The sequence below is a fragment of the Enhydra lutris genome, unplaced genomic scaffold (assembly GCF_002288905.1).
Source record: "Enhydra lutris kenyoni isolate GAN:26980312 unplaced genomic scaffold, ASM228890v2 scaffoldscaffold24, whole genome shotgun sequence".
In the NCBI taxonomy this organism is placed as follows: domain Eukaryota; kingdom Metazoa; phylum Chordata; class Mammalia; order Carnivora; family Mustelidae; genus Enhydra; species Enhydra lutris.
In genome coordinates, this window is record NW_019154108.1 from 20,293,899 (window position 1) to 20,306,795 (window position 12,897).

Here is a 12,897-nt window from a genome sequence, read left to right on the forward strand (position 1 = left end):
CCTCTTTTAAAAAAAGGTCAGATATCTCTATGATCTTTCTCAAAACAAAATTTGTGTATTTCTTTCCTTCCTAATTTTGTAAAAATAGGTTTTCTGATGAAACTGTGCTTCCAGTTTAAAAAAACTTAGGTAAAGAGAAAGGTCATCAGCAATCCCACTTGTGGATATATATTCAAAGGGAACAAAATCACTATCTCCAAGAGATGTCTGCACTCCCGTGTTCACTGCAGCGTTGTTTGTAATAGTCCAGGTATGGAAACAACCCAAGTGTCCACCCGTGGATGAATGGATCAAGAAAATGTCACACACACACACACACACACACACACTCACTCACTCTCTCTCTCTCTCTCTCTCTCTCACACTGGAATGTCAGCCTTAAAAAAAGAAAGAGATCCGCCATTTGCGACAACACCAATGAACTAGAGAGCATTATGCTAAGTGAAGTAAGAGAAAGGCAAATACTGCATGGTATCACTTATCTGTGTGATCTAAAAATAAAATAAGTCAAACTCAGAAACAGTATAATGCCGGTTGCCACGGACTGGGGTCGGGGGGGTGGGAGAAATGAGGAGAGGTTGGTAGAAGGATACAAACTTCTAGTTCTAAGATGAATACAGTCTAGAATCTAACATGTAACATGGTGACTGTAGTTGATTGGCATGTATTTTATAACTGCAAGTTGCTAAGAGAGTAGAAGTTAAGAGTTCTTGCCAAAGGAAGGAAGGAGAGAAAGAGAAAAAGATAAATAGGAGAGTTGCTGGATGTGTTAATTAACCTGACCGTGGGATCCCATTCACAGTGTACACGTGTATCAGACCATTGTTATGGAGCTTACACACTCACAGTGTATGCGTGTATCAGATCATCGTTATGGAGCTTACACACTCACAGTGTATGCGTGTATCAGACCATCATTGTGGAGCTTACACACTCACAGTGTATGCGTGTATCAGACCATCATTATGGAGCTTACACACTCACAGTGTATGGCAGCTTTATCAATTGTGCCTCAGTTAAAGCTGAAAACAATAAAATACAAATGAAGAGAAATCACTGGCACAGGGAAAAAAAAGGGAAAATCCATAATAATCCATAATCTTTTCTTATAAAAAGACAAATGTTTCACGTGTATGTAAGAGGTATTCACAGAAAGGTAATGGGCTTAGTTGTGCATAGAAAAGAACTTTCTAGTGTTCCAATGTGGAGTGTTCTCTAACAGTAATTCCCCTAGTGATACTTAAAGCATTACCTAAAGAGCCTTGAGGCATAGTGTAAGGAATAATAAACATGCACGCGTGGTAACAAATGTTTTAGTCCTTTTTAAATTTTTGAATAGGATTTGCAAATTTTCTAATGTATTTTATCAAAAGCAGGAAAATATTCTATGAAGATGGCCCTAGGGGCACTTGGGTGGCTCAGTGGGTTAAGCAACTGCATTAGGCTCAGGTCATGATCCTGGAGTCTCAGGAATAAGTCCCGCATCGGTATCCCTGCTCAGTGGGGAGCCTGCTTCTCCCTCTCCCTCTGCTTGTGTGTGTGTGCGTGCGCATGCTCTCTGTCTCTCGCAAATGAAAAAAAACCGAAATCTCAAAAAAAAAAAAAAAAAAAAAAGGATGGTCTAAAGTCAGTTAGCTCATAGCATTGCGGATAGACATTGGAACTTCTCATCTCATGGTACAGGATAACATACCCATTCAACTGTTTGGGAAGACTTCTGCACAAAGCCATGGGCAATTAATTGGATCCCATGTTTTTAGAGATGCCTGATGATCCTGTCATGTCGTTTATTTAGTTTTTAGAAACTGTCCTCAGTGGGACTTGGTATTATTAGAAAATTCTATCAAACATCAAAGAGATACTTGAGCTTAATTCTCACACTGCGATCTGACTTCAAAAATAGCTGCTGTTAATAACAATATGGGAAAACGAGACTCAGCTCCTCCCAGCTCTGTGGTCTCGGCATGTTTGTGGGCACCGTCAGACTCACCTCTCTAAGTGCTGTGGTTTCAGGAAGGGGCGTGCATAGAGGGTATAGGGCTTGGCAGAGAAAAGCTGAGCAAAGCCAACGAGAAAATAGAAGCTTAAAAAAAAAATGCTAGGGTTTCTGTGAGAGATAATACAAACCAGAGGGAAGCATTTAGGAGAGATTACTGTGGCCACTAGGGGGACATTTCTGAGGGTCTGCTCGGTTTGAGGTCTCGGTGGGACCGAGGTCAAAGTGGGAGGATGTTCAGGAGAAATGAAACCATGACATCACATCAGGCTATGAAAGGGGCCATGCAGGGTGTTTTCGTGATGATTCGTCAGCTGTGCTCAGGCCCCAAGCGTGATGTCTCTTGACATTCCCTCCCTCAAGGCTGAATCTGGTGCCCCTGGGATGAGCTCACCTCTTTCCCTGGACTTGACCTGTGGTAGCTGTACCACCACTGTGGTCGCTGCTCTGCAAATGTTCGTGTTCTGTGGGGATAGGGAGCAAAACTGGATCTTGTGTATAACCCATGCTTGCCAGACGCCTAGTAGTTTTTAGTAGGTATTTGTTGATAAAATGAATGAATGATTGGACGATTGCTTATGTGTAGGATCCAGGTGACATAGTAAAGAGCTTTCCCTACTGATCCATGGTTAACTTTATGAATTAGAGATCTTCTGCCTCTTAGATGACTTCATAATTATAACCTTCAAAATGGGCAAAATATTGGGGCACCCGGGTGGCTCATTTGGTGAAGCATCTGACTCTTGATTTCCGCCCAGGTCATGATCACGGGGCCGTGAGATTGAGCCCTGTGTCCAGCTCCACGCTGGGCAATGGAGCTTGCTTAAGATTCTCTGTCTCCCTCTCCCCTCTGCAGTGTGCACCCCCCCACCCCCGCCCAAAGGCAAAATATTAAAATATATTTCTGATGACGTAAAACTTGAAAACACCACTCATTAAATTACTGCTGTAAAATACAGAGGGTGTGTGTTTCGAAAACAAAATTGCGACCTGGTTAGGATTCAGAGAGAACTCATACCGACCACGCGTGCCTTTTAAAAAATATAATTAAATGGAAGCTTCATGAGTCATCACTTGAATTGGATGTAAATCATGTCTAATCTGCTTATTAACATGCCCCTCACCTCCGTGCCTGAATAGCAGAGAAGTCCTTCCAAAAGGTATTCTTAAACACGTTTTATGTTTGTTAGCCTGCTGCGGTCTGATTCTCGTGTGATTTCACCTTTTTAAATTCAAGTAAGACTTTTTGATAAAAACACGACTCTTAAAAACACAGAAGAAGCCACACAATGCTTTTCAGGGGGTAGCAAAGGATAATTCACATGTTAGATCCTTACATGAACTTCTTGGGTAGCCTATGAGGTGGTAAACAGAAATTTGGAATGAGGACAAGGAAAGCGAGGGGGACTCCCAGAGAGGACAGTTGTCAGGTCCCTTTGGATCTCCCCTGTCCTTCAGGGATTCTGTTAGGGTTTCCCATTCTCCTTCCTGTTCTTACTTTGTTTTGAAGAGGTGGCAATGGGAAGGTTTCCCCCCTCACTTCAGCTTGTTCTCCTGTGGACTCGTGAGCTTGTTTGCCCACAATCCTTTTTGAAAACTGAGGAATTTGTGCTGGGCCTACACCTGTTCCCTTAGGTGGTGATGCTGGAGGGAGACTGAGGGAGGTCAGCCCCCGAGAAAGTGCTGGCTCGGTGGGGCGGTGGCCACGAGCCCCAGCAGCTTCTTGGTTGGAGAGGAATTTTCCCCTTCTTCTGCCTTTGGAATTGAATTCCCTCTCTCATTCTTCTTGTCCCATATGTCAGTGATGTTTCTTCAAAATCTGTGATAGGTCAACAGAATGGATTTCTGCACTGCTAGTTTAATATCTCTCCAAGTGTGCCCAGCTTCGCACCAGAGAGACGTCCTTATCTTGAAGTTGGATAAGGCCCTTCGCAAAGCATCAGCCACGCAGCCCCCTTCCCTGACCCACTCCCACCTCATCTCACCCAGCGAGGGTGAGTCTGGACTCAGGGGCGCACACTCCCACGCCCACCCTTCCAGATTCTAATGTCTTCACTCAGGCGCTTCCATAGGTCTAGATGATGCTACTGCCATTTGAGCCTTACTGGGCTGCTAAGTCTCTACAAAATACTACTTCCTCTTTTAGCTCCTGTCTTTGCCCAGTCATAATTTCTTCTCTCTCTCTCTCTCTCTCTCTTTTTTTTAAATTCTGCATTGCCATATTCCTGTGAAACCTCTATCATGGCCCTCCTTCACATCATTGTGTAGATTTTTTAAAAATGTCTCCCGCATGCACATTGCCCCCATCAGGCCCCTGAGCTATACAGACTGGTATGAATAGACCATCAGATCAAAATACTCTAGCTTTAAACACATTACTGCTAAATGTGGGGGGTGTGCGTGTGTGCGCACGCGCACACGCTCCAGCTAGCTTTACAAATATGAAAATGTGTTAACAAGAGGTTACTCAATCATGTAGAAAAACTATAAACATCAACTGTCTGGGGAATTAAAAAAAAAATCTTCCTTTTTTGTAAAACTTGATCAACTAACCCTAATCCTATCCTCCCAGTTATGAACCAATGCTAGAAGATAGTATGAAGAACTACAGAAAGACAGGACTAATGTTATACCCGCAGAGTCGATACTGCAATTTGCATTTGCTTGGCTTCATTGAAGATCATTACCTTTGTATCTAAGTTTGTTTTTGAGATTGATTTGGAATTACCTTTCAGTATTCAGTGAATTTGAAAAATTCCCTTAGCTGAGATTTTATGGCTTAAGTGATTAGATTTCTCTGTCCATTGGTGCCCTAGGACGCCGGTGCCCTAGGAAGGAGGCCTGCAGCTGCGTTTCAGTTTCTAGAGCCCTGTTCCTGAGGCTGAGAAAACCATCAGTTGTTCATAAAGGGGAGAGGGCTGTAGGGGATGCAGGTGCTCATCCGCGTTGGGTGCATGGCCTGATGCTTTTTTTGCTCTGCTTGGGTGTAAAGCGGTGGGGCCTGAGCTACAGTGGGATGGATGGAGATGAAGGAATGGGTGGGTATCCAAGCAGACATCTGTGTGACTGGCATAAGTGGTCTACAAGATTGGAATGGCTGGAAAAGAATGAAAGAATAAAATAATACAGAGGAAACCCTGAGAATCTGAGCAGTGACCTTGGGTGGAGTGGGGAAAGTATATTTACTTACGTAAACTTTAAGACTATCTCCATTGTGGTTTATCCATAAATTCTTTCAGTCTTTATTAGTGGTCCAGTAGAGGGACAGAGCCTCCGGTAAGAGGTGGGCAATTGCCTTTTCTTTTCTCGATCTTCCCACATCTTCTCAATCCTTAAAGCACTCAGCTAGCTACTCGGAGAATGGACAAAATAAGTTTGAATTCTTGCCCCCATTGCCTTCCTTCATCTTCCAAAACACTGTCACCTCAGGTAAAATAAAATACGGAGTTCCTTCCAGAACCCACTAGAAATATATAAATTAGCCCATATTTCAGCCTGTGGAGGAAGGCTGCTTCGTCCTGGAAAAAAATTGAGGATCTGAAAAGAGCTGGCTTGCAAGGAAGGAAGGGGAAGATGGAGAATTTTTCCCACCAGTTTCCTGAGCTGGGTGGATCTCATGAATGTACTTTTCCTTACTCTGAAGGTTTTTGAGATTCCAGAGCATTAGCAAACATACATGCACTTTTTGTGTAATAAGGAGTAGTGCCCCAATATTTATTTGAATAAACAAATACATATGTTTCTGTTATCTCCTCAAGGAGTTCAGCCATGTGTTCTGCAGGGGCCATGCCTTCTGGTCTTGATTTCTGAGTGACTTTCAGACGAAAGGGGGCTGTGTTGCCTTTCCTCCTCAGCACCAGTTACCCCCTCCCCATGCGCCGGGGTCAGGCAGGACTGCTCATGCATTGCCGATCACACAGCAGGGGACACTGAGACACAGGCTTTTGCCACCCTCGTTCTGATCCAGCTTTCTGCTCTTGCAGGTGCGCACATCCTGACCGACTCAGCAGGAAGGTGGATTTTCTTTGTGTTTAAAGAAAAAAAATGTCCCCGTGTCTGTAGAGATGATTTGCAGTTCAGCCCGGCTGAAGCTGACCGAATGAGACTATGGGCTGTGCCTCTGCCAAGCATGTTGCCACTGTTCAAAATGAAGAGGAAGCCCAGAAAGGGAAGAACTACCAGAACGGAGATGTGTTTGGCGGTGAGTGCCGTTGAACTTGACCCTTGACCTGCTGACCCGGGCCTTCACCTTTTCCAGAGCGAATACTTGTAGTGTTTGGGGGTGGGGGGTGGTGCTGGTAAAGGGCTGATGAGATGTGGCTAGAAATCACGGCAGATCTTTTACGTGGGGCAGTTTCTGTAGTAATTTATACATAGAGGATTCTGAGGAGCATTATGGAGGTTTTATACGGAAACTAACATTGAAGTCAAGCTTTAAGTAACTGGATGGGTACATAGGACAGCAGCCACAGGGAGTCCTGTGCGCACAGGGAGCTCTGTACGACCGAAAACACAGTCGTCCAAAAGTGCAGTGAGTGAGGATTTGTAAACGAGAGAGTGAGGTGTTTCTTCGGGCTCCTAGTTACTCTTTATGGGACTTCTCATGTGCATTTTTTTCAGATTAAAAAATACAAATACAATGAATTTAATAATTGTCTTTTAACTGTTCTGTGATGAATCAAAGTGACTTTAGAATATCTCGTGCATCGCTTCTCGGCCTTTTGGCTAAGATCAAGTGTAGAATATCTCATGCAAAGGTCACAACCTGCCAACCCATGGCCATGTCTGGGTGGCAGATATATTTTCTTTGGCTCCCAGAGAATTACAAAATAAAAAGCAAGGCAGCGTATAATTCTCAGGATGTTTCACGTAAAACCCCAAAATTTTCTTCAGGAAACCTGTGACACCGAGTCTGTCTTCCCTGAGGCCGCAGTTAGTGGGTTGAGATAACAGTGGTCCCCTCAGTCCAGGAACTGCTGAGCCCGCCCTGGAGAGCACACCAAGCCCTGTTCACTCCTGAACGTCAATGGCCTGGCCATTTCCAGGCTTCTCAGTGTGCCTGGTGATGCGTTTGTTCCTTAGAAGATCCGCGATTGTTCTGGTGCCACATGGCTGTGGGTTAGTACAAAATTCCAGTTAGGAAGGCAGGCATAGGAGTTTGGCTGAATTACTTTGTCATAACCCACGACTGGACCCATGCACGGTACTCCTGTGTTCAGCCACTGGCAAGTCACTCTATGGCATTTCGGTCCCTCCTGATGGTTGTGCCGGTCCCTGGTGAAGAATTAGGGTACCGTGGGAAGGTTGCTGCTCTGCTAAAAGTAGGCTAGTGTATATGGGAGGAGGACTTTGTGTTGTGTCGTTTCAAGGAAATGTATGTGTTGCTTGGAACAAATTTGCTTCTGGTGGCGACTGCCTAGAAAATTCAGAACAGTGGGGAAGAGTAGCGTGGGAGCGTTTAACTAAAACTTGACTCAGATCACTGAGACCAGTTCCTGGGAAAACAGTTAATTGGATGAGCATCATTCCGTCACCCTCAAACACTTAACTATTAAGAGAACATAATCTAGTATCAAGCATTTGTTCACATTAGCTTCTACGTGATATTCTTTGTCATTTTTTTGTAACAAGAGCTACCATTAATGGAGCTGCCACCATATGTCAAACATGCCAAAGCATTTATACGCTCATTTTCATGGTGGATTTTTCACAACAATCCTGTGAAAGATGTGTCATCCCAGTTTTACATATTTGGAAGCTGAAGCACAGAGAGACTAACTGGTCCCAAGTTGCCCAGCTACGAAGCCACAGACTCAGGTCGCTCTGACTCCAGGGTCCATGTTGCTTCTCTCAGTGTCGATGCCTGGCACCCTGCTGCCTCCCATCGGTCACTCATTCTTCAGTGCAAAAGAGTATTGAGTGGCCTGTACAGGATAGGCCGAGACCTTTTGCTAAATGCCATGGGGGGTGGGGTGCAGAGGTAAATGATACGTAAACCTCCCTTTCTAGGACTTCCTAAGAGGATGAGGAAATGTTACGAGGCAAAATAAGCCATGTACCAGGAGAGGAAAAGACATACATCGTGGTAAGAGTCAAGGGGATGGAGAGACTGCCTTAAAAGGCGGGATCAGAGTAGATTTCTAGAGGTGACCTCTAAACCTGGCCTTAAAAGGACCAAAAGAATCTAAACTTGTTAAATGAAGGGTGCAGGAAGGAACTGGGTGAAGAAAGGCTAGAGGTGATGTGAGACTTACTTGAGAATTATAAATAATCCAGTTGGAATGGAATATAAAATTTAAGTGGGAGAGAATTGGCTAGAAAACTAAGGGTTAAATTATAGAGAACTTTGAATACCAAATTACAGTCTTTAGAAAGATAGACTGTAAGAGCAAAAACCATAGTCAGCATATTGCCCTTATATTCTGCCTCGCAGTGATAACACCTAACCGTCCAGTTGGTAATTCGGTTTCAGTTTTAATAGGCGAGGAGACTTTCTATTATTCTAAAGTATGATGTGTATTTGGCAAATGTTGGCGTCTAATAAAGGACTTTTCCATTAGTCACCTATCGCTGGGTATCAGACAACCTTAAGATCTCAGCGGTGTTCAACAATGAGCATGTCTTTCTTGATCACGAGTTGGTGAGTCAGCTGGAGTGGCTCTGCTCCATGTCTCTCTCATCTTCCTCCTGGGACCAGTGAGCTGTGGAAGGGGAAAGGGGGGCATGCTCTTCTTTTGCAGAAGGGTAAAAGTGCAAGTAGTACACAAGATGCCTCTTAACCTTGGGCTTACAGCTGGCCCAGTGTCACGTGCACCCACATTTTACTGGTCAACTCAAGTCACACAAATGGCTCAAAGACAAGAGTCAGAGAAACCCATCTGAACGCGGTGCATTTGTGACGAGGGTGTGGATGCAGGGAAGGGTCGAGAATCGAGGCTCACAATTCACTGCACCCCTGGCCTCCCCAGTCATTGCTGTCTGTGTGGCTCCGTTCAGTTCATGCAGTCTGAGCATTTTTTCACCTCCCAGTACTTACACGGACGTTTTATTCACTTCAGCATCCATCATCTTGTTATTCTTTCTGACATAAACATTGGTGGGTTTGTGGCATGGTGTTAGAGACAGCAGAACAAGGAGGGAGAGAGCTTCTTGAACTGGGCAAAGGAGATGGTTTTGATAGTCCCACAGGGCTCTGGGGTTAAAATTGTCAAGAGGGCAGACTGAACATCAGTGCCTTTATCCTAGTGTTACTAAATGCTAGAGTATGTATATGACACGATAAGTTCCTATCTGTGTTTTTCCACTTAAATTTTAGTTTGCAAGCAGAGCAAGTGTACAGAATCCCAGTATGATCACAGATGGTCCCAGGTGACTAGCAGATCTGGCTCACTTTTACTCACCTGATATCTTTGTCACCCATTGTTTTGTAACATGTTACCTCATGACAAAGAACTCCACTCTTAGTAGCTTGAAACAAGCACTGGTTTATCATTTATCACAATTCTGTGGGTGCCTGGGGTTCCTCTGCTGTTTTTGCCTTGGCTCAACCAGGTGGCGACACTTAGCTGGGCACTCAGTGGGGCTCACCTAACTAAGATGGCTTCAAGTCTCTCCAGCTAGAAAGTCAAGCTTTTCATGAGGTGGCTGGTAGAGGAAGTAGAGGCTGTCAGGCCGTTGAATACCTAGATTTGTAAGTCCAAGAACATCGCTTTTGCATCATTCTATTGACTAAAGCAAGTTTCAAGACCATCCCAGAGTCAAGAGATCTAGAGGTCTCCATCTATTGAGTCTAAGGAATTGTTGGCGGCCATCTTTGGATACTAGTTACCTCAGCCACTGAGAGAGGCAGTGAGAACCCCCTGACTGGATTATGTTCCAACCTGGACAGTTAGAGTCTGCTTTTTGAATCACTGCTCTGTTTTTTTACTGAATAAAGTTGCCTCATTTCACTTTTTAGAAATCATTTTTTAAATGTTTAAAAAATGTTATTACTGCTTGTTATTGAAGAGTTGACAAAGTCTGTGAAGGATGGCATATTTCGAGATGGCTCTGAAGTATGTGTCTCTGAGTGTGTGTACACACACACATTCGATCCTTTTCCTAAAGGTGTGAATTTAATTTCATAGCTTCTAAGGACATGCTGAGGAGCGTTGATAAACAGTGTGTTTTTACAAATGGTAATTTCCATTTTTATGAAGCAGTTTGGTCTCTGTGATGTTTTGGTTACCTAGAAGACCGACCACTCCAAATGTGTGTTACAGAATATGTCTAGACTATTCCACAAAAGAGGATTAACTGACCAAAGAGCATCTTGACTTTTAGATTTCATAGAATTCAGGAGGTCACTAACAAGGAACTTTATCACTGACGTTTACCTATAGACTTTCCTTCCCTTTAAATAAAAAGTTTCAGATCTAAGGTTGTGCCTCACATCCATGTGGCCTGTTGAGAAGTACAATCCAGACCAGAAAGCCCCATCTCCAGATTGGAATTTTCCTTCCCAGAGGTCAGGGCCGATGTGCCAAGGTCAGTTGGAGGACAGCTGAGCAGATTGCCAAAACCAGCTTGCCACAGAGGGGTGACCAACAGGTTCAAGTTATCATGAACTAGTTAAGCAAGTTCTAAAGGGAATCCAAGTGCTTACTGGATTCTTTTAACAGCCATTCTCTTAGACTATTAAAGTCGGTGCACGGAACAGTTTCAAGTCTTACTGGTGAAATTAACACCTCAAACCTGAGTTCATTATCTCTCCTGCTGCCCACCCCAAGAGGAGAAAGCTCTTTACTTATATTGACTTTACTGTTTGCCTGAAGGTCACCACCATTCTTCCAGGAATGTAGGCTTAAATTTGCCTTTTCCAGCTTCAGTGACTCTTGCCGCTCTCCCCAGAAGCTCTTCTCTTGCCGTTGCTACAGCCCGTCTCCCGGAATAGCGCGATATCTCCAAACTGAGCGCCATGAGCCCCCTTGGTTTTTTGTTTTCTTCTGGGATTTTTGTTGTCGTTCATTTTTAATTCTCAATTTTTTGTGCCATTGTTGGAATCTGTCAGGTTTTTCTAAGTGCTCCTCTGCCTGTGTTCATTCTCCTGCTCCAGAACTTTCTGTGGCACCTGGTTCTTAGCCAGTAAAATCTTAAATCCTTAGTGAACATGTCTTGTAAGGGCTCATAGCCACCTTGGCACCCTTGTTTCACGCTCTGTCCTTCATGTTCCCTGTTCCTCAGCCAGACTGGACAGCTTGCCCTGTGACCTCGGACATACCTGTCTCCCAGGCCTTCTGGTACGCCATGACCTCAGCTGGGCATGGGCCCTTTCTCCTGCCTTCATCTTTTTAAATTCTGCTGTTCTTCCCAACTTCACCCAAACTTGCATGAAGCTTTTCTCATACCTTCAGAAAGTATCGTTTTCCTGCCATCCCAGAATACCTTTTTGCATACTTAGGTGTTTGGTTTATTTCTTGATACATCTCATCTCATTATTTGTGTATATGTGTCATCTCTCTTATGAGCCAGTTAGGCTCCTGAAGGCAGGGACTGTAGGTCTTGAGGGAAACCAGGGTTCCCAGAACTGTGGAAGCTGGAGACAGAGAGATTGTTTGGGGATCGGGGTGGGCCCTGGCTGGGCCAGCTTCCCCATATGTTTAGGTGGCCGAGTTTGGCTGGAGAGGGCCAAGAGAGTTTGAGGTTTATAAATGTTCCCTTAAGTGGAGGTGCTTAGATTATTACAGTAAATTCTTCTGAAATAGCAGTGTAAGACCAAATATAAAAGGCAAGCAGTAAAGCAAGATTTTGGCTACTTTGTCTCCCCTGGGTTCTGTATTACTGTGTAGCTTCAGTGCAATTCTGATGCTTAGCTGTGTAAATTGGGAGCATATACCAGGACTGTCTGCGTGTATATGTGTGTCTGCGTGTGAGAGAGAGATGGTGTTATCCAATCTGTTACCCATCTAAAGTATTGTAGGGACCAACTTCACAGGTTATGGGAAGATTACGTAAGAGAATGGATCACATTCATTCAGGAAGTCAAAGCAGTTGAAGGCGAAGTAATAATTCCCCGTTTCTTTCTGCAGTCATTTCTGATTGCATGAAGTGAAGATTAATTAAAATTAATCTGCGTTTGTGTTTGTGAGACAGTAGCAGTATAGTGTTAGTTCTGTGCCATCCAGTCCAGTAGCCTCTGGCCACCTCTGATATGAAGCATGTGAAATATGCCTATTCTTACTGAGATATGCTATGGGCATGAAATACACCCAGGACTTTAAGGACTTTGTATAAAAGAGAGTATAAAATGGCTCATTAATGATTTTTTTATTAATTACATATCGAAGTGAATAATATTTTGGACGTATTGGGTTAAGTAAAATACATGGTTCAAATTAATTTCATCAGTTTCTTTTTGCTCATTGAATGTGGCTTCTAGAAATATTGAAAGTACATCCGTAACTCGCATTATTTTTCTACTGGATGGTGCTGGTTTAAGTCCCCGAAAGGAAGTGTTGGGTGTTTTGGGCTCCCTTTTCTTTCCAGTTTCAGCTTTGGAGTTTACTTATTCTGGAATTCGAGGGAAAAGGAGTTAGTTAGGCTGAGACAGGTGGGGGAGCGGGGTGTTGGGGTCCACAGGACCATGGGAAAGGCAGAGATGGGGAAGCAGCTTAGCAGAAGAGGAAGAACACAGGGTCACGTGCTCATCTCTCTGCTCTCATCAGTGGGAGTCTTCAGCTGCCCCTCGTGTAACTTCTTCTGCTGGCCCAGGGAAGCTTGTGTTGACTTCTGAAATTGTTATTTTCCAAGGATCAGAGAGGAAATCTTTCTCTCTCACTGCTCACCCACCTTTTGTTTGGTGGTTGTTGTTGCTTTCATTGGTGGTTGTTGTTGGTAAAGAACCTTAGGGGCAGGAGAACTGT

General features: G+C 44.0%; 1 protein-coding gene across 1 annotated transcript in view; it reads left to right on the forward strand.

Moving 5' to 3' along the window:
- The window catches only part of LOC111150732 (chromosome unknown C1orf21 homolog), a 230,330-nt gene that overhangs the window by 72,574 nt on the left and 144,859 nt on the right, over positions 1-12,897 (forward strand). The window contains exon 2 of the mRNA XM_022508299.1: positions 5,980-6,197. Within this exon, the coding sequence (XP_022364007.1) occupies positions 6,104-6,197 (94 nt within the window). The 5' untranslated portion in view covers positions 5,980-6,103. The remainder of the gene's footprint in view (positions 1-5,979; positions 6,198-12,897) is intronic.